This window comes from Mya arenaria, chromosome 12, assembly GCF_026914265.1.
Source record: "Mya arenaria isolate MELC-2E11 chromosome 12, ASM2691426v1".
Taxonomy (NCBI): Eukaryota; Metazoa; Mollusca; class Bivalvia; order Myida; family Myidae; genus Mya; species Mya arenaria.
The window spans coordinates 7,286,703-7,314,060 of record NC_069133.1 but is presented as its reverse complement, the minus strand read 5'-3'; the positions used below and the strand labels follow the sequence as shown (position 1 = coordinate 7,314,060).

Below are 27,358 nucleotides of genomic sequence, written 5' to 3'. Positions count from 1 at the left end.
TACGTACAAACTGAATATACTGACAAGATAAGGATGCAGACAACAATTATGTAAGCCATGAAACTGAACATGAAAAGTTAAAAACACATATGTCAAGTAAGAAACCAGGAGAAACAGAAACAGTTAGTGATACTACAAGTAAACAGAAGAAATTGTACGTACAAACTGAATATACTGACAAGATAAGGATGCAGACAACAATTATGTAAGCCATGAAACTGAACATGACAAGTTAAAAACACATATGTCAAGTAAGAAACTAGGAGAAACAGAAACAGTTAGAGTTAATGATCCTGCAAATGAACAAGAGAAACTGTATGCACAAACTGAAAGTACTGAGGAACAAAAGGATGCAGACACCAATGGTATAAGCCATAAAACCGACCATGGCATATTGTAAGCTCAGCTGCCAAGTGAGAAACCAGGAGGTATATACCACATAATAAAACTAGTGAAAAAACACGTCAAAAACATCAGCAGAGGTTGCAAGAGAACAGAAAAAGACCGAAAAATTTCCCAGAATAATGAACAAGTACATACTTGTACATTTGAGCTACAGACAGTATTGTACACACCTTGTTCGCTTGTAAGTCTCATGTATCATGTATTACATGAGGAAACATACCGGGCATACCCACATGGAATGCGACTCAATGCCCTCGGCCATAAAATTTGAAAAATCGAAAACAAAGATCTTTCTGCCAAGCGATGGGAAGCTATTCTTACAATGACAAGACAAAGAAAAATCCATATGAGGTCTTATCACTCAAGTTTTATGACTTTCTAGACTATAAAGGAATAGAAGCAAAAGTAACGAGGCAGAAAGTGGCAAAAAGGCAAAATGCTTAATGAAGTGGATAGGGTTTCTAAAGTCTGAGCCTGAGCTGCGTTCCGTCAAATATAAAATAGATGTAAAGGAAGATTTTGAACGTGTTAAACGCTTGAATGGTAAACGATTGTTAAACGATCGAGCCTGAGCTGTGTTCCGTCAAATATAAAATAGATGTAAAGGAAAATTTTGAACGTGTTAAACGCTTGAATGGTAAACGATTGTTAAACGATCTCTCTCAAAGAATGTTAAAAAAAGATTGCCGATTTCAAGTGCAAAGAAGGCGAACTTGGTAGGGATGTGCAGGGTTAGGACCAAATGAGTATCATGAATTTTACAAGAGTCTCTCAGCTAGTCAGAATATTCAGGAACGTCTTCCTGTGTCAGACGTGGATAAGATCGAGGTCGACTCGGACATTAATTGATTTCCATAAACTATCGATAAATACATTAATGGTCCTATGAAAATTTTGTCGATATCATTCTTGTTTAATCTCTGCCGTTTCTCTTCGGAGCCACATCCTACCTGTAAATCTACTCGCACGCACGCACGCACGCACGCACGCTCTCTCTCTCTCTCTCTCTCTCCCTCCCTCCCTCCCTCCCTCCCTCCCCACCTCTCTCTCTCTCTCTCTCTCTCTCTCTCTCTCTCTCTCTCTCTCCAACGTTTCCTCTCCCCCAACTGATATCTTTTCACCCCCCCCCCATCAAACCCTCTCAAATTCTCCTTTATCCTCACTTCCAGTCCCATTTCAATTCCCTTACGTCTCTTCCCCCTTCTTCTCTTCCCACCCTCTATATATCAACCAACCTTATCTCTCTCCTATTCCTCTCTTCTTTCTCATTATTTTCCCACTCTCATTAATTATTCATTAACCTTTTCTCTTTCTGTCCGCTCTTCTTCACTATCTAATCCACTTTCCCTCACCCCGCTCGTCTTGCCCCTCTTTTACATCTACTACCTTGTACATCCTCTCTATTCGTTCACCAAAATTACATTCATCATTGACTGTCTCATAATTCAAATAGTCTACATGTACTAGACGTATTTTCATAATTATTTCTTTAAAAACGTGGCAAAAAACAGTTCATTAAAAACAGGGTGTGTTATATCATGACTAAACTCGCCGTTGTGAGTTTATCGAAATTTATTATTGGTTGTTTTCTTTTTTGAAATTTCCTTATTGAATTGGAATCCAGTTTTGCTCTATAAGTGGAATCCAGCGTATTTAAGCTAGTAATCGGAGTACCGCCGAAAATGGCGTGGAATCCGGCATACCGAAAGTGAGGTGTGGGCTCGATCACTCACTAAACATGGTAGAAAAATAAATGTTTTCTTTAGAGTAATCCCCATCTCCCCCATACTACGTTTGGAACATATTTGTTTCGGTTCAAGTTGGATAGGCGCACATTCTAAGTTTCCATATTCTCTTACACCGCAAATAAATGTGCGTGTTTTTAAAAGATCTCCGATACACTCTACTCGAAGTTTGACCAACACTATGACGATTATTCGATTCGAAATAAGTAAACCCGGAAGTTGAAACTACTGACGTCACATAAATGGCTGTCGGTGACAGTAAACAGTAAACAACAGAAACTATCCCAAATCATCGGCTGTAGTATTTATTTTATAGAAAGTATCGTTAGGTACTAAGGTGGCTCGAAGTTTACTCTCATCATGTACAAAATAAGAGAGTTAACAGAGAAGGTGTAAGTATTTTATAGGCCTTTACTATTTTTGACAGGTACAACTCCCAAAATTGTACACGTAAACAACAAAATAACAAAACGACTATAGTAGTAAGTCTAGACTTTTCAAGAACCAAAATGAGATCAAACATGATTTTATATTACATTTAAATTACAATACAAATTGAATAACTAGCTAGTTGTTTTATTAGTTGAATTAGGACAGTTGTTTGGAATAGGTGAAAGTGGGAGGGGCTGTGTCTAGTTAACAACTTATTCTTCTGAAGTAATGTCCAAAAACACGATGTTAAAGTTGTGATAGTTGTGCTCTGGCCTGAACTTAAAAACAATACAGTAACACTGTGTTTATTATGACTTCAAGTCAAGAGTAAATATATGTCGACCATTATTCATGTACTTCACCACTGTTCTAGAGCAAAATGCAATGCAACTTGATAAGTGTGAAACAAACATAAAGAGTGCTCCATGTTTCCTGCAGCACCAATGTGGTGATGAACTATTCTGAGGTGGAGACAAAGGTCCGAGAAGCAACAAACGACGATGCCTGGGGTCCTCATGGGTCTGCCTGCGGAGAGATCTCCCAGTACACATACACTTACGAACACTTCCCAGAGGTGATGGGCATGCTCTGGAAACGAATGTTCCATGAAAACAAGAAGAGTTGGAGAAGAACATACAAAGTACGCAAATGAGACATTCCTTGATTTACAAAAGATGCATATTTTTGTTAGTATTTATGACATTAATGAAATGATGTGATTTATAGATGAACAGGTGTAATAAAATAAGACTACTAGTAATTTGTTTGCTAAAAAATTAACATGCTACAACATTAACAGCATTTCAGGTAATACCTATATGTTCATTGTTGTATATTATAGATTTATAACAAAAAAACTGTTTCAATAATAATGCTGTCTAAGATATTTATTATAACACTTTGTACATGTGTAACTTTAATTCCTTTGTATTTAAAAAGCAATTCAAACAGCTAGAGATTGTTTGTTTTGTGTTTTCAGTCGCTAACCCTGCTGATATACCTGATCAGGAATGGTTCTGAGCGTGTGGTTACAGGGGCCAGGGAACACCTATATGACCTGCGTGGCCTCGAGAACTATACCTTTACAGATGAACATGGCAAAGACCAGGGACTCAATGGTGTGTATATGCTAATGTACATTGTAGGCCGGTCCTATTAACGCATGTATTGTACAACTGCTATTTTAACTAATAGCTTCTGAGCAGTTCTATAACCCATGTAAAAGCTCACCAGTGTTCTTATTTATTTGTTTTTTACTTTTATTTTGTTAAAGTAAAATTTTCAAATTTGATAACTGTCCCTCACTCTATATTTTTGATAACTTAAAATTAATGATCTTTTTTTTGGTACATGTATTTTATCATACGCTTATTGATAGGATGACCCTTATCTAGAAAACAGTGTATTGTATTCATTTAACAATGCAACATGGGCTAGTTGGACTTTACCTGGACACAGTCAAAACTATATACTTCTATCGGGAATTTAAAATGAAGATAAACACTAAAATCAATGAAAATACTAAATGTATACCACTTTATTGAGGTCAATTTTTCTCCTTAAATATGTGATCCTATCCAATTTTGTGTATCATGGTTTCTGTTATTTGATGAGATGTCAGGTCACAAAAATGTATGACATAATTGAATTACTTAGTCAGTAATTTTTTGACTGCCATTGGGAAATTGTTCATTTTTTTGAAAATCGAATAACCCTGATAGCAAGGAATTGTGGTCAATAAATAGTTATACCTATAGTGTATTTACAACAATGATAGACCATTTTATATTTCCAGTGAGACACAAGGCTAAGGAGATTATAGACTTGATACAGAACGATGAGAGACTACGAGATGAGCGGAAAAAAGCAAAGAAAAACAAGGACAAATACACCGGCATGTCCGGGGATGGACCCTCTTCTCGCTTTGGAGGATACAGTAAGTAAATCTAACAGTCATAGGAAAAGATGTTTATTGGTTCAAGGTGGAGATGCATTGTAACTGAAGCCTCCATGTATTGTATTTTTGTTGGTTTTTATTTGAGTACAGTAAATTACTTTCATTTATAAATACATGTATTCTCATGAACATATAACTGGACATATGTAATTTTTTTTCATGTACATTAACACGTTCAAAAGTACTGTACAGAATTACTAGAATGTTACAATATTTAAAAAGATAAAAATAAAAATATTTAAAAAAATTAAAACATCAATATTACTCAAGTCACAGATTTGATTCAAATGTAAAATAAGAGTTAAAAAGACACACATAAAAATAAGATACAGATAAGACTCAAGACTCTAAAGCGACAAGGTTTTGGTCATTGTATAACCATGATCAAGCAGGCAGATGTCCTCCACAACGTTGTCTGCTCTAACTTCAACATTTCTTCAATATTCACCATATTTTGTAGCATTGTAGCAATGTTTTGTACAATTTGTTTTGTTTCATAGCACTATAGTCACTCCAGAGTTGTTGCCCTTGAGAATTGCTTGAAAATAATGCAAACGGGAGGCACTCTTGTTTCTGCGGTTTAAACAGTTTACAATACAATTACTTAATATAATTATACAGTTTATTCATTGTTTATTAGATGAAGACTCCACATATGAAATCATCAAGGCCAGATTTTGAACTTTGTTGGGTTTCAACGAGCATCTCTCTAAGGCTCAACTGGGGCCTTAACAAGCCTAGAAGGGTCTTAGAAGCTTGAGCTAATGATTGATGTACCATTTTAAGAAAAGGACTTATTTTTTTATAAACATATTAAGATAGAATACTAATTGTGAACTTATGCTTTCCAGGTGATCGCTATGACGAGAACCCACGCAAAAAGGAGGGACGGCTTGGGGAGATCGATGACTGGAATGACGGGAAGAGATCTGTGGTTGACGGGGCTGTCGGGAAAGTGAAGGAAATCTGGAATAAGACACGTGGAATGAACTCCCCTGACGAGACTGTTGACTACAGGTACCCTGTCATGACCTGAATGTGTAGTATATGCTTGCTCAGAATATTGTAACCAGTCCAGGTTGATCTGTTTGGTGGCATAGCAAGTTGTGACCAGTCTTGGTTAGAGGTGCAACGATTCGCTCCCATGCATCGAAAAACCGGTTTAAAACTCACAGATTCCATTTGATTCAGGAACCCCAAAAGTTAATGTGATTCGCATATTAAGCATGCATGCAACAAAATGACCCGTTGTATCCACATTCTAAACATGTCAACTTTTGTTATGCGGCATGCAATTGGTTAATAGTTAATCTGGCATCTGTAATGAAGTTTCATTCTTACTAGCCTGGTAACATGGCGTCTCCCACATTAAAAAGATGCCTCTAAAACACTTCAATCATAAGAGTGGGCACATGTCGGGCTCAGCGAGGAATTGATACAAAAAGCAACATGTAAAATATATTTCGATGACATGAGTTATCCAAAGTGTGGCAGCTCGACTAATCTCATGCAGCATTTGAAATGGAAACACTCCATCGATGATGTTTAAAATTAAAGTCCAGCAAATTCGACATGTACAGAAAAACACCATACATTTATAACAGAAACCATCTGTTAATAAAAATAATATGAATAACAAAACCATGTCATGTTCTGTTATTCATTAAAATTTTATCAATAGCTTAATCGTTGCAGCTCTAGTCTCGGTTTGCTCAGCAAGTTGTTACCAGTCTTGGTTTATCTGTATGCTTGCCCAGCAAGTTGTGACCAGTCTAGGTTCATCTGTATGCTTGCCCAGCAAGTTGTAACCAGTCTAGGTTCATCTGTATGCTTGCTCAGCAAGTTGTAACCAGTCTAGGTTCATCTGTTTGCTTGCTCAGCAAATTGTTACCGGTCCCAAGTTGCTCAGCAAGTTATCAGGCTAGGTTTATCTGTAAGCTTGCTCAGCTTCCATCTATGTATGGCTGATCTCTATAGCTGTCTGTTAATGCATGGTTGAAGGATATAGCTTGCTTTATTTCTCATGTTCTTAGAATAATAATATCTGTCATGTGTCTCCAGTACCAATAGAATAACCCATTGCCAGGTAACGAGGCTGTTTTTTTTGCTATTTGAGACAGAAACTTATTGAGAACTGTGCATTTCTAGTTCATGTCTTTTATGTGTGTATATAATAGGATCACTTGCAAGTTGTAAAATTATACTGTTATACTCAATTTTACTCAATGAGTTCAGGATATTTGTTAGTAATAGAGCTGCAATTAAATCTCGCAAAATCAGAAATGATCGTACAAATCGTCGAAATATTTCAAATTAAGCTACTATTGTTTCAAATTGTATGGTTAACAAATAAATGCGAAGCAGTATATATTTTCTGTCAAGGAAATAGTCCAAAGTTTTTAGCTCGACTATTCAAAGAATAAGGCGTTGGCGTCACACCTTGTTTAAGGTTTTGCATGTTAGCACCTTTAAGTCATTATCTCAGTAAGTACAACATTTATTACAGTGAAACATTGGATATGTATTCCTAACGATCTAATCTACAAATAAAATGAAGCACGATAACACTTATTTGAATATAAATATGCAAATAATGGGCCTTTATTATTTCTGGTTAAGGTTTTGCATGTAAGCACACATAGGTTAATATCTCAGCAACTACTTGTTGTATTGCATAAAAGCTGCACTCTCACAAATATACCATTTTTACAACTTTTTTATTTTTTGTCTTGGAAAAAGCAAATTTTTGCGTTAATATCTGCCAACCAATGATATAAGATTGCTGACAAAAAAATCAGATCGTAGATTTTCATATTTCCGTTTGAAAATTAATGTTTTATGGCTTCAACTGTTACTAACGGTTTAAGAAAATTGCATAAAACATCAATTTTTGAACTTAGATATAAAAATCTGCGATCAAATTTTTTGTCAGCAGTCGTATAACAGGTTTCCATGGATTTTCGCAAAAATTTGCTCACTCCTAGACAAAAAAAAAAAAGTTGTCAAAACGTTTAATCTGTGAGCGTACAGCTTTAAGACTTTATACAATGGTACTCAGCCATCCAATCTTCTAAAACAACCAAGTAAGATAACTAGTTTGCATTAAATTCAAATAATTGCCCTTTTTATTTGACATAGAAATTCTGGTTAAGGTTTTGGCCAGTGGCCAAAATTAACACAAGCCCGCAAGCCGTGCACTGGGCTTCTGGGCTTGCTCAAATACTGAATTTTATATAGCAGGGCTTGTTCAAAAATTAGATGCCAAGCTAAGGTATATGAATTCGGGCTTGTTCATCCAAAAGTCTAATTTCAATGATTGTTTTACATGTAACCACTTTTAAGTCAATACCTCAGCGAATACATCATGTATTGCATTGAAACTTTATACACAACAGGCTCCCAACCATTTAACCTTCTTAATTAATCAAGTTAGGTACCCGGTAACTTTATCTTGCATATGATATAAATTTTGCCCCTTTATTATTCTACTTAGAAATTCTGGTCAAGGTTTTGCATGTAATCACATATAGGTTAATATCTCACCAACTACTTGATTTATTGAATTGAGACTTAATAAAGTGATCCATGCATGCTTCACCAAAACTTTTTAATCCTTACACTGAAAAGCAGCGGAAAAGTCGAGCGCACTGTCTCTGTGACCCCTCTTGTTTTTAAACATGTTTAGTACAGAATGAATTATAATAATTGCATTCGACTGGAAACAAGGTATTCAAGTTGTAGCATGTGATAGAATATAATTGTTTATGATTATGAAATGTCATGTATCCTGCTAATTAGTGCTTTTATGGAACTGTTACGACTTCCACGTATGTTGCCATGTGAGCCCTCTGTCACATCCAATATACGTAACATCACTTGCTGATTCTGGAGGCTTGTCAAACTTCTGTGAACAGTGACTTCTTTTGGAATTATTTTCAAAGTGGCAAAAAAAGTTGACTTAGTGAAAAATACAAATCAGGCCAAAATAGCTAATATAATGGCAAACATAAAACATGTTTTCACTTTTTTATGCATACATTATGCTGTACATACAAGAGTAAGTCTTGTCAAGATTTTGTGTATTTTTCAAGAAATTCATTGCTTTTTATTCATTTAATGTAGTCTGCATTTATCAAATTGGGAAAACAAATATCTTTTGGGAAAATGGACATTCTTTTGCAAGGTGAAACAGCCTTTAGAAGGCAGTAAATTGCACTAAAAAAATACTGGTGAAATAAGCCATGTATGAATGCAAATGTTGTTCCTTGGTTTAGCTCCATCTAGAATGATAATAAAAAATGTCCTTGTTTGTTGAACTAAATAGCATGGGTTTTTATATTTTTGTTTAACTGATATTTCTTATATAAACATTTTTTGGATTTACATTGTATATGCCTTTTAAATATACACAGGTTGATGATCTTAGTAAATACAAAAGTTATTTACTTTTAATAAAATGGGAAAGGATACTTGCTACAATTTTTGTCAACATAATTTGACCAAAAAATAATTTTATGATGTGTATATACCTCATCTACAGTTAGTGTCCAAGGGCAGCTCGCTGTAGTGTGTTTCATGGCTAATTTCCCATTTGTTTCCCCCTTGTAGTGAGCGCTCAGACAGACGCGGACATGATGTTATTGGGTTTAGGTGAGCTACTTACACTACATTTACATCAAAACTAACCTGCTATAAAAGCTTACAATCAGGCTTATTCTGCTAGCCGCTTGCTTGCATGCTATTTTCAGTGTCATATGATAGTGAAATGAATATCATGCTCTTCTTTACCAGGGATTGCTTTCAATTTGTTAGATAAAATATAATGTTCTTTTACATATTCAGCAAATATTTGAGAGTGAATTGCCCAAATCAAGAGAAGTTTCAGCGACATTCTTGTTACACACATCTACACAGCAAGTTATTTATTAACTGTACATACATGTAAATTACTTACAAGCCTATACTTGTATGATAATAGGTTAAAGTACAAGTAAAGTGCTTAAAATCTTCCAGAGGTAGTTTCTAATAAATTAGCATGTTAACATAGCTTTTGGGGTCTGTTTTATAAAGACAATTATACATGAGACAATCTGGTGTATGGATACACCAGTTTACCTTAAAAAATCAGGCTAAATTTAGGAAGATATATAGCTAAAGTTTTATTGTACTTTATTTCCTTGTTATACATTGACGCAGAAACTCTAAAGGTAGTTATTATAAAACCATGACCTGATCACATTGTGTCTTTTTTATTTTCCATGCTAACAGCTTTTGATAGTATTAATTTTGCTCACGTCATTTCAGTCACACATTTTCCTGACAAAACAAATAACAATATTTACATTTTAATTTCTTTTAATGTTCCCTGTCTTGTTGATTCCAAACTGTGCATTATTCTAAATGTCTTTAGAAATTATGTAACTATTCTTTGATATCTGTATCTGTTCAAATAAGTAGAAGGACCACTTCTGGCATATATCTATGGGAGGAGGGGTTCTAGTAGGGCTGAGGGAGAGCCTGTTTAAAGCCCCCCATGCCCTTCTAAAGATGGCATTGATGACCCCTTAAGTTGGCATTGATACTCCCTGTAGTTGGTATTGATGCCCCCTTTAACTGGTATGGATGCCCCCTGTAGTTGGTATGGATGCCATCTTTAATTGGTATGGATGCCCCCTTTAACTGGTATGGATGCTCCCTTTAACTGGTATGGATGCCCCCTTTAACTGGTATGGATGCTCCCTTTAACTGCCTTTAACTGGTATGGATACTCCCTTTAACTAGTATTGATGCCCCCTATAACTGGTATGGATGCCCCCTGTAACTGGTATGGAGGCCATTAACTGGTATGGATGCCCCCTGTAACTGGTATGGATGCCCACTTTAACTGGTATGGGTGCTCCCTTTAACTAGTATTGATGCCCCCTATAAATGGTATGGATGCCCCCTGTAACTGGTATGGATGCCCACTTTAACTGGTATGGGTGCTCCCTTTAACTAGTATTGATGCCCCCTATAACTGGTATGGATGCCCCCTGTAACTGGTATGGATGTCCACTTTAACTGGTATGGAAGCCCCCTGTGACTGGTATGGATGCCCCCCTTTAACTGGTATTGATGTCCCTTTAACTGGTTTTGTGCCCCCTTTTAATTGGTATTGATGTCACCTTTTTAGGTATTGATGCTCCTTGTAGTTGGTTTTTATGCCTCCTTTAATTAATATTGATGCCTCCTTTAACTGATATTAGTGCCTCCTTTCATTGGTACTGATGCTCCCTGTTGTTGGAATTGATGGTTTGCAATCTTCTATATATTTCTGATAATGCAGTGCTCAGGGTCCATAATGTTTGGCAAACAGCTCTCGTTTAATTTTATTGCATGGTGCATGCCATGAATAATTTTTAGTTCTTTATTATAACGTGTTTTCCATTCATTGATACATAAAAATGCTCTTGTTTCTAAATAATGAAGAGATATTTCAAATTACTCCTTAAATGATTTAAGTGAATGGAATTTACTGACGTAAACAGTTTGTCTGAAACAAAAATACCCATAGAAGTGTGACACATGTTCCACGCATGTGAGCTTATGTAAGCCATATGTTATGTATGAAACCATCACAAACATAAGACCTTTTGTGGAGTCAGATGGTCACATAAACATGTAATCAATATTTTCTCAGATAAAGCTCACTAGTCAGGTCTTAATATTACAGGTCTGCCTATCTCATTAGCTAGTGAGGTCTATTACCTAGCAAGTCTGTCTCTCATTTGATGAATGTATGAAACTATCTGTGTAAAATCCTTATATAAAAAGTAAATCCTATTCTCATGTTTCCAGTGATGAGGTGGACAGGAACCAGTTAAATGATGATGATTTTGAGTTTAAAGACAGCACCAACGACTACAAGTCAGAGTCCACACGTTCATCCAACAGATCAACACCAAGCAGTCGGAGATCTGCTGGGGCTGGGAAAGCACAGATAGACCTGGGGGCGGCGGCAAGCAAACTGGGAAAAACATCTGAAACTCAGGTATGGGTGGTGTGGTTGTGATAGTTGCTGTGTGAATATGAACAGAACAGTTTATTTGACACAAGTGTACATCGTCGTAATACATATAGTTATACATATAAACATGTCACGTATCTAAACTTACAAACATAATATAATAAAATAGAATATAAACAAAAATGTTATGTACATTGAATACAAAATAATTATTATGTTAACTTTGGCAGTGAGGGAAAGTTTCGTAACTACTATATTAAGTTAAATTATTTATAAGTGAGTTGCGTATAACAAATGCTTCTTTAATATATTTACAAACATTCATAACTTCCTTTTTATCACATGATATATAATATGTATTAACCTAATTGAATGCACCTATTAATCTAATAAAACACAATTTAGTGATACATTTTTGTATTGTAAATTTGATAATAAACGGTACAGTTGACAGAAAATTGCAAATGTGACAGAATATACCATATTGTAAAGATTCGTAACAGAATTTCCAGTTCTATGTTTAACCCTTTCCCTCATGTCAAATCAGCCATATTAGGCCTGCTACTGCATGGCTTATCAGTACATTGATAACCAGTAGCCAATAGATAATAAGCCCCTATAAGTACCCCTACTGCATAGGAGATTATTGGAGAATATTGAAAAATTGCCCCCTATGCATTTCTAACTTATTTTTCTAGTATATCTTTTGGTTTAATCAATTATAGTTCAATATAAAGTTTGTAGGTAAATGAATTTCCAAGCCAGTGGTATAATTTTTATTCTGTTGTCTAAATTATTTGGTTGAATATTTATAGAGAAACACAACTCCTGCGAAAATTGAAGATGTTTCAATTGATTTCATATTATACTATATTTCCATTGACACCTATGCATAACAACTTTAATATTTTGTAGTATTTCTTTTGATTAAAATAATGTTAGAAATTCAAATAATGAATATAGTATTTGTAGTGTATTAAATTTCGAATCTAGTGATCATAGTTTAATCTAAAAAGCTTTGACAATAAACAAATATTCAAATCACAGAAATCATGCATTGTTAAAAAATAAACACAATTTAATTGGGTAAACAACAAATGTTATTTCAGATTCATTATTCTCATAAATAAAATGTGCATGTCCGTTGTTTTGAAATGAATTGAATAAAATAATTGTAAATATCAAAATAAAAGGCTGGGATGCTACTGGCACAGTTTTAAAAACTTTGGGAACGTACTAGATATTGCCCTCAACAAGCCGAACAACTCGATTTTTTAATAGTCAGAATCGCTATTTAAATTAAATTTAGTGATTCCGTAATAATATTATAATTAAAATCTGTCAACACAAGCAATAAATCAAGGTCTGAAATGCATGGACAATTACGACAACATTCTTGTGTATTTATCGAGATCGAGAGAACACGTGTTTTAACAGCTGTCAAACTGGGTCATATCACATATAATTTTATTATAATCCGTGTATTTACAACAAAATACTAACTTTGATTAACAGACGTAAGGGGACATTTTTACTACCGGATTAACATTCCATTTTTGGAAACAGAAGTGACAAATGACATGTGTTTATTCAAGCCAGACTCTTGTTTACTACATCGTAAATCAGCCATTTTGACACATTTCTAAACCATGACAGGTGACGTCATTAGCGCGTGATCAATAGGATATATTTATATGATATTAATTATTGGTATTTTTAAAAAGCTAGTGACGTGTATGGGGATTTTCCATTAAAAAACGAGACAAGCACGCGTCAAGCATGCGCTGTGAACTTTTTAAGGCGTGTTTGACCTCTGTCTCTTTTAGTCGCGATTTTCCGAAAATCTTGAATAGTAACATCATCTTTTTTCATTATTTATGTAATTATCGATGTTTATATTACACAAAAATGCATTTGTTAAGAAAAAATAAGCAACAGATATGTTAATAAATGACCGTAAATAAGCATGGCACATTTTGGAACAATCATGCGGGAATCGATAGAGGGACATTTTGGAACAATCATGCGGTAATCGATAAAGGGACAATTTGGAACAATCATGCGGGAATAGATATAGGGGCAATTTGGCACAATCATGCGGGAAAGGGTTAAAATGCTACTTAAACTGTGTGCACTAATAACAAATATATATAAAAATGTTGTATGGGTAGAATTGGCTGATTTCAACTGCGATTATGGTATTTTTGTGATATACGGTACATTAACCATAACATAGTCATTGAGTTTTTGAAGACATTGATGTTTTTAATGATGACAATAATTTGATGTGATGATTATGGTGGTAGTGTTTCTGCTGCTGCTGCTTATCATAATGAGAATTGTTTGTTTATTGAAAATTAGACAAGCCTGAATTCTATATGTTCTTATAATTGTAAGATTTTCTTAAACAAGCCTGAATATATAAACACATATATATAAAACACAACAAGGAAAGTTTTACAAACCTCAGGTTTATTTGGTCTTTTCGGCTTCTGCTAATTGATCACCATGAATGCATATTTTGATAAAAGCTTAGGTAATTTGTTACATGTTTAAAAGCGTACACCTATGTTCCAGTGCCTGTGTAAGACAATATGTACAATCAAATATTTTGTATTTTTGTACTTATACTTTATCCTCTTTTTGCAGACCTCGAGTAAACCCTCATTTGACGCAGGTCCAAGTCTGATAGATATGGGCAACCCATCAGGAGGTGGGGCACAGGGGGTGGCAGACTTCGCCGACTTTCAATCTGCAGGCAACGACTTCAATCCTCGCGCATCAGTTCAAGGTCACTTGGTTTATTCAATTATGTCATGTAAAATTGTCACATGTTCCTATTATGTTCAAAGAAATGATGTGTGAAATCTATAGATGATAGATTATGTATTTCAAATGCTCTTCAAAATTTGTAAAGGATACTTACGTTTATTCATAAAGGCATCATACGTTGTAGATATTATGGACTGGTGATGCTGAAGTCTGAAACAATGCTAATAAGTCCACTTCAAAAGAAATTGTTATAGAATTACCATAATTACTCGAAGTTCACTTACTTTTAGTTAACCCTAGATAACCCTACATTATTCCAAGGGCCATAACTCAAGTACGACTTACATAAGAGTTATGAAATTTCAATTTTTAACTTTGTTTTCAGAACTTTGCATTATGTCTGACAAAAATTTTTTTTTTACTAATTATCAATTTTGACATAGGTTAACTCGATACTAACTTTTTAATGAACTTGCGGTAATATCGTGTCTAAGAATTACTGTTTTTCATTAATCATTTGAGTATAGGACTGTTCAGGACGCTCTTTTGCATACATGCAAACTTATTATAGGGGATGCATTGCATAATTTGAGTAGTAAACATGTAAATAATAAATGACATTAGGTGTTAGGGGAACTTGATACATTAAAATATATATGTAAGAGAATATGCAAAAACTTAACCTTACATGAACTGAATTATGGCTCAATTAGACTTCAATTTCCCTGTTGCCTTTTCAGCACAAAAAGAAGATGACTTTGCGGACTTCAGTAGTGCATCTTTTCCATCACCCACCAGAGAACAAAATGGCGGATTTGCGGACTTTTCATCTTTAAACTCTAGTCAAACTCAGACAAACGCTTCAAACGCTGCAAATGCATCCTCTCCCGATTTATTTGATGTGTTTAGTAGTGTAAATGGTTCATCTATGCAGCCCAGTGTACCAATACAGCCTAGTGTAAACAATACAAACAATATGGGTTCTATGAGCACTCAGGGATTTATGGGAAATATGGGCAGTGCTAATATGGGAATGGGGGTGCACCAGCCTAACTTAATGGGACAGTCCAATATTCCACGTCAACCAAATTTGATGTCATCAAATACAGGAATGATGTCATCACAACAAAATATGATGATGTCCCAACAGAATATGATGATGTCATCACAACCTAACATGATGATGTCATCACAACCTAACATGATGATGTCAACGCCAAACATGATGTCACAACCTAGCATGATGTCAGCACAGCCAAATATTTCAGTTCAGCCAAATATGATGGGAATGCAACAGAATGTAAGAAACATAGGGGTTTCTATATTTCTATCGAGCTATTATAACTGCATGAAATAGGGTATTCACTCATTTTCATTGGGTGCACAATTCACATAGTCAAGGGGGTTACCCTTTCCCTCTTAATCTTCACAAGTTTTTTAATGTTCAGCTGGGTTTTTTTTTAAATTAAAATTTATTTGAAATTGTAAAAATTATTTTATTCCATGTATCTGCTTAGCTCAAGTGTATTTGTGTGACTAGGGGCATAGGGCAGCCTATTTTGATGTTACACACATTTCACACAGTCAAGAGTCTTAATACTTTGACCTCAATGATTTCACCAGTTCTGCAGATTTGGTAAAAGTTTGTGTTCACTTTTGTTACTGATTTTTAGCTCGACTATTCGAAGAATAGGTGGGCTATACTACTCGCCCCAGCATCGGCGTCCGGTTAAAGTTTTAGGGCAAGTTGGGATTTTCACAGTCCAATACCCTACATTCAATTGACTTAATACTTCACACAGTTGTTCAGGGCCATCACATGATGAGGTTAGATAACTCCATATTTTTCTTTACACAGATTATGGCCCCTGATTGACTATATGGAACTTGGGTTAAAGTTTTAGGGCAAGTTGGAATATTTATTAATAACTTCTATATATCCTTTGTTCAATTAACTTAATACTTCACACAGTTGTTCAGGACCATCCCACAATGAGGTTACATAACTCCATATTATCCTAAATACAAGTTATGGCCCCTAATTGACTTAGGTTAAAGTTTTACGGCAGGTTAAAGTTTTAGGGCAAGTTGGGATTTTCACTTAAAACTCCAATACCATTCATTCAATTGACTTAATGCTTCACACAGATGTTCAGAGCCATCACATAATGAGGTTAGATAACCCTATATTATCTTTTATACAAATTATGGCCCCTGATTGACTATGCAAACTTAGGATTAAGTTTTAGGGCAGGTTGGGATATTGTTTAATAACTTCTACACCCTTCATTCAATTGACTTAATACTTCACACAATTGTTCAGGACCATCACCCAATGAGGTTACATAACTCCATATCCTTAATACAAGTTATGGCCCCTGATTGACTTAGGTTTTAGGCAAATAAAAGCTACGGGCAAGTTGAGATTTTGATAAAAAAAACTTCTATACCGTTCATTAAATGATTTAATAAAATTCAAAATTATTTATGACCATCTTACAACAAGAAATATAACTCCGTTTTAAGCCTAAATACAAATTATGGCCCTTTAATTTTTTTTATTTATTTTTTTAATTTCCTTTGAAAGACATATTTGTATATATTCTTAACCACATTTTAATAATGGGAAATGAAGTTTTTTGAATGACTTGCGTCATTGTTTGGGCAGGCTGGTGGGAGGGCAGCATCAAAGTCAGCTTATGTATCGAATAATTTTAGTTAGGTTTGACATAAAGAGACCAAACTTAGTATTTTTATATGTTTTTGTATTCTAAGTCAAAGCGGCGTAGTGGAGTGCGCTGTCTTACGACGGCTCTTGTTGCATATATTGCTAGCTATGTGAATCAATGGAAGTAATATTTTTTCACCACTTAGGCAAAGGCTGGGGTCCTTTCTGGTTGGGAAGAATGCATCACCTTGACCAACATCAGGAGTTTCAGTTTTTGCAAAGAAATTAAAAACATTTTAAACGAATAGAAAAAAATAATGGAATGAGATAGAGTGCGTTTCTAAAATAGAACACCAATTCTTCCAAACAAAAACTGTCCTACCCAAGCCTCATAAACATCAGACTAAACTTTTTATGTATACTGGGAATGGGGTAAAATTTTGGCCCAAAATTGGTGGGACTGGGAAAACACACTGAGTGGTGTTAACTCCTTTTTGCATTTGCTGACTCTATGTTTGCATGTTGATAGAATTACCTTTACCAGTGACCTCTATGTTGTAGATGGTCCAGCAGAGACCTGGGATGATGCAGCCCCAGGGCATGATGGGAACTCCTGGCATGATGCCAAACCAGGTAATATTACACATGATATGTGGTTAATGTATATGTGCATGTTTGAGTATGTTGTACATAATGAAATATAAGCAATATTTGTTGTGGTCTCAGCATGGATTTACAACCATTAAAAAAAGGTTCTTGTGTAGGTTAGAAGTATTTCTAAAATTAAGTCATTTAAAGATTTTTATGTATAGTGAATCAATTTTTCTAAAAATAATTCTACCTTTCTGATTTTAAAGTTATCAAAGGAACAGAAATATGATACCAATAAAAAAGAGTTTGGTAAACACATCCTTTTTTGTCTGTCTTTGAAATTGGCAGTCCTATAATATAGTGAATACTATTAACAAGCTTTAAGACCATGTCCTAAGTATATTCAAAGCATGCCCCATGTATCGGTGTTGTAAAGTGTTGTACCATTGATCTTCTGTACAGCCACAGCCAGCGATGGGCTACAACCAGCCTGCGTCAGGCAACATGATGGGAATGATGCAACCAGCACCCGGTGGACAGGTACGATCTCAGAGGGAGGAACATTACCTTTCTGACTTCCTATTAATAAAAAAAATAAAACATATTGTATTCAAAGAATCATAAATTTTTAGGCTTAAAATTAATAGCGGCTTTGAAAGGATTTACAGGTGTCACAAGCTCATCTGTCATTCAAAGAAAAGGTCAGGAAATTGTGACAGCCTTGGTGGTATCATTGTCAGCATTATTGTGCAAACTCATCACAAACTGTTCAAGATATTTACCTGAAACTTGGTACACATGTTGGAAGATAAGATACGCACATGTACAGCAAGGTCCATAACTCTGGCTCTAATAATTGTAGTTATGCCCCTTGAGTTTGTGCCTGCTCCATGGCTCTCTGTTTTGTGACAATCTCTATTCCTGGTATTATTATTTTGCAATGGTGAAGTGAATATTTTTCTGAAAGCTATATTTTATACCCATGTACAAAACAGTATATTGATTATCATTATGGATGTGTATTATTCAACAGTTAATGTATGAGTATTATGTAAGTAGACACCACAGAACAATTTAGTTGGTTTTATTCTTGAGTTTGCTTTATTTTAGACATACTTTTGCAGTTGTTTGATTTAACTTGGACAACAGACTAATCTGTTTCTGCAGCATTGTGCCCTAAAAGTCTTCTTCTGCTCTGTTTCATTCTGTATTTCAAATTTTAGCTAAATTGTACTATTTTGCCCACAAGTGTCGTTGATTTGAAAAAATCTCGCTGCCTATGAAATTCTAGGTTGTAAAATCAGATTAGTCTGTTTCAGGTTTGATGTTTAACTGTTCTTTATCACTGATACCTGCTTTAGGCTAATAAGTAAGAATTGAAAACAAATTACTTTGAAAAGTTCATGTATCAATTATAATGTTACAAGTTTGATGTCTAACTGTTCTTTATCTTTGATACCATTGCTTTAGGCTGATAAGTTAGAATCGAATACAAATTATTGTCAGAAAAGTTCATATATTAATTATAATGTTACAAGTTTGATCTTTAACTATTCTTATCACCAATATTATTGCTTTCGGCTAATATTAGTTAGAAATGAATTATAGAAAAGTTCATTTATTAATTATAATGTTAAACACTCTAGTTTGTGGAAAATTTCGCTAATTGGAAGCTTTGGGCATTTATTTGCAAGGAAAGATTCACTTGATTGTGACTGTTTGAATTTTATTGACCTAGACAGAATAGTGTTTTCAGTGGTCTGGGGACGTGTCAATAAAGTAGTTTAGTCGTTACTTCAATAATTATAAATCTGTATAAAAGTCACAAATTGCAATACGCTAATATTTAATTCCCTTAAATTAGATAATCAGGACATATTATAGATTAACCTGCAGCGTTGACGCAGGTGGGCAGGTGTTGTACAGTATGTTGTCCGCTCTATAACGTAAGAAGTCTTTGTCCAATCATTACCAAGTTTGGTCAGCTTAATGTACAACCACTTATCAGAATTAGGACAAGGGGATTTTGTGACAGTTGGCACTCTTTTTAATACTGGCTTAAATTAAATTCACTCATATCAGTAGTAAAAGAAAAAGCTTTGACACCTAAGCTATCATTTAATGACTAAGATTTTTATTGAAACGTCTCCCTATACCTCACGCTGTTTATGAGTCGCAGCGGCCTACAAGAACAATTAACTATCCACCGTTTTGAAGTAGTGTGTTGCACATCTTACACAGGTGTCTAGTCCCTCTCTCATGGCCCCCAGGGCTAGTGAGCCCAGCCCCCAGCCTGCACAGGTGCGTTTTTTGTCTCCTTTACTCCATTCCTCATCTACCTCTGTGTAACCGTGGGACTTATGAAGGGGTTATGTTTAAATGCTTGTGGGAAACATGGTCAAGTTTTCTGTGATGCACTGAGAGACAATGATTTATATTCTATTTGTTCAATACCTGTCTGCTTAAATCAACGTTTCAATTGACAAGCCCATTTTTTAACACAATTGCCAGGCAACAAAACAATTCATCAAGCCTGTATATAAAATCAAGATTTGAGTGATCCCAAAAAATATTTAACCAGTGAAGGGCTTGCAGCCTTGTGCTTATTTCGACCACTGTCATACAATATTTACTTGAATAGAAAAACGTCTCCGGAGAAAACTTGACTGTATTTCAAGTAACGCTATCATATAGATGGTATTGCTAGATTTGTGGTGAAATATGGTGAACTAAGTAATTAGTGGGGAAGTGAAAGATTGTTCTTAATTGGCTTGCTTTGTTTTATTACCACTAGCGCACTGACCACGCTCTTACAGTTGATTCAGCATACACAGAACCTTAGTCAGATTACACATGACTGTATCATTAAAGCTATTGCTTACTTCATATATTTACCCAGCAGGCCATCATGAGATGATATAGATAAACAGCCTAATTAATTACCAGTAAAATTATTTCTATAATATATGTTGAAGAATATTGCTTAATAGTTGTGTGACGTTTCTGGTGCTTTAAAGCTGCACTCTCACAGATTGAACGTTTTGACTACTTTTATATTTTTTGTCTTTGAACGAGCCAATTTTTGCGAAAATGCATGGAAACCAGTTATATAAGACTGCTGACAAAAAATTAGATTGCAGGTTTTTATATTTAAGCTCAATTTTTGATGTTTAATGCATTTTTCTTAAACCATTAGTAACGGTTTAAACCATAACACATTAATTTTCAAACGGAAATATGAAAATCTGCAATCTCATCTTTTGTCAGCCATCTTTTATGATTGGTTTGCAGATATTAGCAGAAATTTGCTCTTTCCAAGACAAAAAAAAGTTGTAAAAATGGTATATCTGTGAGAGTGCAGCTTTAATGAATGTTTCTACATGTATCGCTTATTGTTTTATAAATTGATAATTCCTTGTTAACAATTGTATCATTTCTATGAGAAATGTTTGTATGTTAAAATAAAATGCAACAAGATACTTGTTTAGACGAGCATGTGTATAAAGCTAGTTTAAATTTAAAGCTTTGGGGCTGTTTACGCTGTATTATCAAAGGGAATGCAGAGCACCATTTAAATACATAGTTGTCTCATTTGAGTCTTTGACTGTATTCTGATTTTAGCTCACTGACGAGGAACACAGTGTTGGGATATGGGATTGCTTTACATTTTAATTACATGCTTGAGTGCATTGCTTATGTTTTATGTTGTATATTAAAGGCTGGCGGTATGAACACATGGAGCGGGGATGCTAGTAAGGTGAACATTAGCCTGGACGCTCTCAGTCCAGCCGCCAAGTTCCAGCAACATAACCGTCCATCCATGAACCAGCTTCAGCAAAAATCAGGTGAGTGAGGCCAAAAATGGGGCACATTGTTTATGTATTTAACCTCACATTGAGTGGGGGCCTCAGTTTGACCCCCAAGTTCCGGCAACACATCAAACTCTCCATGAATTAACTACAGCAAAAATCAGGTGAGTGAGGCCCATCATGGGGCACATTGTTTATGAATTTAACCTTAAATAAAGCAGGGGCCGCTGTCTGATCCCCATGTTCCAGCAACACATCAAACCCTCCATGAACCAGCTACAGTAGTTCTTAGTCAGGTGAGTAATACATATTAAGTTCCATTGTTCAGAATAGAGCTATTGTTTACAAATTTTGCACTGCCATTTGTTATAGCGGTATGCGCCCAAGGATCATTGAATGTAAAGCGTTGGATGTCATTAACTTTAAGTTTAAGGTCAGAGCTGTTGTTTATATGATTTTGTATGAAATGTGTGTCGGGAAGTCCATATCTTAATCATCATGTTGTTATACAGTAACTACTTACTTGGGAGCATACTCTGTGCAAACATTTATTCTTCCTTTTTAAATATACTTGTTTAACTTTTAACCATTTCTGCCCTGTTTCATTACAGGTGGAGGGGTGATGGCCCAGCCAGCAGGAGCGCAGGGCGGCATGGGTAACTTGTCCATGGGTATGTCTGGCATGAATCTTGGAGGCCAGCCCCCAATGATGGCAGGAGGCGGAAATATGGGTATGTACTTGTGTAAGGGAGGTCTGAATGGGTAACACTATCATGGGGGCAGTTGGACAAGAACCTTGGAGGCCAGCCCACCATGGTGGCAGGAGGCGGAAATATGGGTATGTACTTGTGTAAGGGAGGTCGGAATGGGTAACCTGTCCATGGGTGTCGGGCGTAAACCTTGGAGGCCAGCCCACCATGATGGCAGGAGGCAGAAATATGGGTATGTACTTGTGTAAGGGAGGTTGGGATGAGTAACCTGTCCATGGGTATGTCGGGCGTAAACCTTGGAGGCCAGCCCACCATGATGGCAGGAGGCAGAAATATGGGTATATACTTGTGTAAGGGAGGTCAGAATGGGTAACCTGTCCATGGGTATGTCGGGCGTAAACCTTGGAGGCCAGCCCACCATGATGGCAGGAGGGGGAAATATGGGTATGTACTGGTGTAAAAAAAGCCGGCATGGGTAACCTATCATGGCGGCATTTGGACACGAGTCTGGGAGGCCAGCCCACTATGAGGGCAGCACGTGTAATAAGCTTTGTGCATGAAAGTTCTGGTTTATTTGTAATCTGGCGATTGAATACTGAGAGATTGGTTGATATACTTGTTCAATTAAGTTACAAAGGCATGTGTAGAAAAATAAGTCAAGTTTAAGTAAAGTTATCCACATATGTTTCGATGGATACATGTATCCAGATAGGGGGGTATTTTCTTCAAAGATTCTTTCCAATATCATTTACTGTTTTATATTTATAGATATATACTTGTTGTGTTTCTGCAGGTATGGGAATGCATGGTGGTATGATGGGAGGACCCAGAATGGCCGGGGGAATGGCAGGAAATTCTAACTTTCAACAGAAGACAGACAACGCCTTTGCCGTGTTCGGCTCCATGAAATAATGTCGGCACCATCTAGGATATTCTCTCCCACTCTATGAACATTCAACAGGGCATAGCTAATACATACTTGTCGTAGAAATTTCTCTCATTCCTTTAATGAAGCATTACACGAGATTTCACACCTGTATTTATCATGGAGTAATCTGAGTATAAAATTACAGATTTGTGATTTTCCTGTTCAATTCTTCGATATGTAGGACTTATTTGCAATTTTTTACGAGTTTTAATAGTTGTGATTAAAGAAAACATTGCCAACCATGATGGGCCGGCATCATTACCGGAAAAGTGTACATACTTTATAGCCAGTTACATGTTTGTAGTATTGTATATAGAAGAGACGTACTTCGCTAAATTATATATTCCAAGATAACAAATTGTGATGCTATGAGTGTTCATAATGATTGTTGTCTGAAAACGGTAGTGTTGTATCCGAGTCAGATGTTTGTAGCATAACCTTGAAGTTTATCTCTCAATTGTTTTGTTATGACTCCCTACACGTTGGTGTCGTGTGACTGATGCACGTGTGTTCTGTGCACGTGTGCAGTTATCCATGGGCGATAGATTTCTTGTCATTCTGGTCATTTAGATGAGATCATTATTATTGCAAGCATGGGCATGTTATATATATATATATATATGATCTGTTAATCAAGGTAAATAAGTTATGTAGGAAATAAATCGAATCAGTTGTATTGCAAATAAACTTAAATTCTGGATGTTCAAACAGAATTAATTATTTGGTATTGTAATGAATTGTACTCAATTACAGTTGATAACAAATACTGGTTACATGAAGATTGAATCTTATTATTTTTAACTTGTGACCTGCATTACGGTATACATCATGTAGTATAACCTAAGCATATAAAAGGGAAACATTCTACATATGTACCTCGACATATTGACTGTAAGTTCTTAAGAATGCCTTCATAATCAGCTCTCTAATATCCATCGGTTGTATATTTTAAATGTTCATGCATGTTATTTCCTCAAATATTGAGGGATACTGTGGAATATGATTTCATTGTGTATTGAAAGGCGTGAAGAATGAATGCTGTAGGTTGTTATTGTACATAATTATGTGTGTCTGGCGATTGTAGCATCAGTGTGAAACATGCTTCAGTGTGATACTGTTTTAATGGAGCATTTATCTAGATTATATGTTATACGTTACAAAAGTATTTAAAGATATGACAGATTTTTTTTTATTCTACATGGTTTCTTTACTGATTCATAGTGTTGGATGATAGGACAAATTTATTTTATAATCGATAATTGAATCGAAATAGGCAACCATAATCGATCATCAAATTGGTAATGTTCAAAAGTGAATTTCAACCTAAATTTTTGGTCTGAAAATAACATGTATGTTTATTTGTTAACTTATTTTTTAATATATCTCAAGACTAGCCCAACATATTTAATGACAAAGGAATAAACTTTTAACAAATTATTCTTTTGCACATTCATAGCTGTGATTTGGATAAATGATGTTATGCAGCAAGGAAGATTATTGTACACATGTATTTAATTTTTTATGGGGATTTTTTTTTTCAAGGAAAATCAAGTTTGATGAAAATCGTTTTTTTAACGATAGTAATCTATACTGGCGAGTTTGGCACCAATCAACAATTATTGGAATATATCAGACCATAGCGCCATCACTATTGATTCAACATAAAGTATCAGATTGATTTTTGATACATAAGAGTTCTAACAACCTGTACTCATACGTATGTACTGGAACTGTCAAACATAACATATAAACACTGCTGATGAGACATAATTATGTATTCAGTTCATTGATTATCATGTTTCAGAGTTAAAACTGGACGTGCACATTCTCTGATTGTCATTGTTAGTCTATGCGATTAGAAGCTATTTATCAGCATTTTGTTAATCAATCAAAAAGTCACTGCAAAATGCAATTAAGATCCAATGTCCTCATTACATGAGTTAAATAGTCAGATATATGGTCTACAGTATAGATGGCTTTGTGTATGTGCAGGAGTTATGGTTAGGATTATGACCGCCTGTGTGGCGCAACCTTATACATTCCAAACTGTATATAATGGCTGCTTTATTGGTGATCAGATGACATCCAACATCTCATTAGAATATTTCCATGAACTCTTGGTAATTGTCAATCTTCTTACATCAGAGCCAATGGTTTAAAACTGGTTTTTATTTTGGTTTGGTCATTGTTGGCTGAAATGATTATTGATTGGTCAATATTTATTCGGTAATTACAATCAACCAATCAGATCAAATCGTTTAGATCTGCTGACTGGCAAAACAGATAACCATCTTTTGGAAGTTTTAAACAGTTGGCTGCTGATATTCATTACCTGCTTCTAAATCTCTTAGTTAGTTTCAGGATAAAATTAAACATGGACGAAACTTGCAGTTAAGTGAATAACAACTATTTGGGGATATAGAGGTGTGCTGCAATATTTATAAGCTTTGATATAATTTTCAATATACATGTATCAGCCTGACTTTATAATTGTTTACTTAAACATGAATATCATAATCACGTGTCATATTGTTCCTGAGGCCAGTTTCATAAAAAAACTTAGACGAGAAAATAATTTCCCGTCTGAAATCCTAAAATCCAAAAAACTGTAAAAATAACAATCAAATCAGGTGATGAAAAAGCATTTGCGTAGTTGGTAATGCAGCTAGGTGTTTTTTCATGAAACAAGGCCCTGTTTGCCCTTCAAGTTATTACTTGATGGCATATTGTACATACGGAACCCTTTCATGTACCATAGGAGAAAATATATTTATGCATATTACCGTGTTACTAGGGTTGAACAAACCACCAGTATTGTCAGCCCAGTGCTACTTCGTAGTTATTTAGAGATTTTTAATCATACTGGAATATTTGTTAAAGATGTAATATATATGTATTGTTGTACTTAAAGCTGTTTAGAAATGATTGTTCATGTACAGTTGATTTGAAATGTGTTCCCTACTTGCCTGTGTTGTTACGTACAAGGCCACGCACTGTTTGGCCGATGTTTCTAAGCTGAGGGATATTTCACATAACGAGAGATATTTTCAGCTGAGACCTAAGTGCTCTACAATTATCGAGTATTAAAGAATAAAGTTTTTATTAGCCACTAATGCCTCTGCTTGTATTGCATGACTGAAATTAAAATTTTGGCCTGATTTTCTTGTACTTTCCTAAATCTTTTTTAGCAGGATAAAGTTAAGCTTTTAAAAGAATGGCAGAATTGTGTTGTTTTTTCCCTTTTTATACATAATATTTTAAAGTTAATAATCAGCTATGTTATGTTTTATCCAATTAAGTGAGGATACTTGAACCTATTACGCTAAAGATATTTGGATAAGTTCAAGCATGTTGATTTACAAGCTTCCATCACAAGCATTTTTTTGCTTCAGTTTGTTTTCAAAAAGCATGGACTACATTTGATTGCCAATAATGGTGATTCTTTTCTTTCCATGATAAAACAACATATCAGAATGCAATTTGAAGCATGGTTAGAAGTGATTGTGATAATCTAAGGCCTACTTAAGAATAAACATTAATCTCAATATGTATATCTTCTGATTATCAGATCTTTGACTGATATTTGCATGTCCATGTGTGTGTTAATATGTTTGCAATGTAAATGTTGTTTTTGCATCAAAAATGTATTCCTTTGCAAACGGTCTCTGTCAATCATGTTCAAAATTAAATTTTGTTTTACGATTTAATTAAAAAGGTATATTTAAATGTTTATGAAAAGGATAAATTTAAGCTATGTTGCTGTAGTCAAAACCTGTTATGTAAGTTGTAAACTAATTGTTATATTTTCTCATTCAATCTCTCAAATGTTGTGGTTTGTTATGTTTGTTTGGTATTGTGATCGAACAAGAAGATATTAGCTTTATTTTCTTGGTGGTTTGAAAAAAAAATAATATGAAAATACGTACTGTATAATAACACATTGATTATAAGGCGCATTTAAAATCATACCCCCGTACTCATTTGTTTGTCTATACAAACATCACCAATAATTCCTATCAGAAGTTTTCAAATAAAAGCCTAGTACATTGTAAGTCATTGAGAAACAATCACTCCAGTATAGAGCTGATATCTTGAGATGATTGTTCTTATAGGGTCATAAAATTGGAATTTGAGGGCTTAGCTCAAGACTGTCGTAATGCGTCCTATTCCCATATTGAGTTATAACCGTCTTGCACTAAGCCCGCGACATAGTTGTGTACACACTTGTTAGACCTTGTAGATTTTAACACATTGTATCATGTGCATGTACAAATAACATGAATCAAATAAATAAGGAAAACAATGGCAGTGTTATTATTGTTTTACAAGAACATA

At 35.0% G+C, this 27,358-nt stretch overlaps 1 protein-coding gene across 5 annotated transcripts; it reads left to right on the top strand.

The window, feature by feature from the left end:
• Nucleotides 1-2,374: 2,374 nt before the first annotated feature.
• Nucleotides 2,375-27,326, top strand: LOC128211252 (clathrin interactor 1-like). Of its 5 annotated transcripts, XM_052915817.1 has the most exons (16): nucleotides 2,376-2,542; nucleotides 3,021-3,222; nucleotides 3,562-3,700; nucleotides 4,378-4,518; nucleotides 5,391-5,556; nucleotides 9,148-9,189; nucleotides 11,377-11,569; nucleotides 14,195-14,336; nucleotides 15,058-15,617; nucleotides 17,547-17,618; nucleotides 18,039-18,116; nucleotides 18,610-18,627; nucleotides 19,818-19,877; nucleotides 21,295-21,421; nucleotides 21,997-22,116; nucleotides 22,889-27,326. In XM_052915817.1, exons 1-16 carry the CDS (start codon nucleotides 2,511-2,513, stop codon nucleotides 23,005-23,007), a joined length of 2,211 nt encoding a protein of 736 aa, XP_052771777.1. In that variant the 5' UTR covers nucleotides 2,376-2,510; the 3' UTR covers nucleotides 23,008-27,326. The 5 variants fall into 5 exon arrangements, with proteins under 5 accessions (XP_052771779.1, XP_052771777.1, XP_052771778.1 ...); XM_052915819.1 differs by lacking the exon at nucleotides 9,148-9,189 and having other exon boundaries at nucleotides 2,375-2,542; XM_052915818.1 differs by lacking the exon at nucleotides 18,610-18,627.
• Nucleotides 27,327-27,358: the final 32 nt, after the last annotated feature.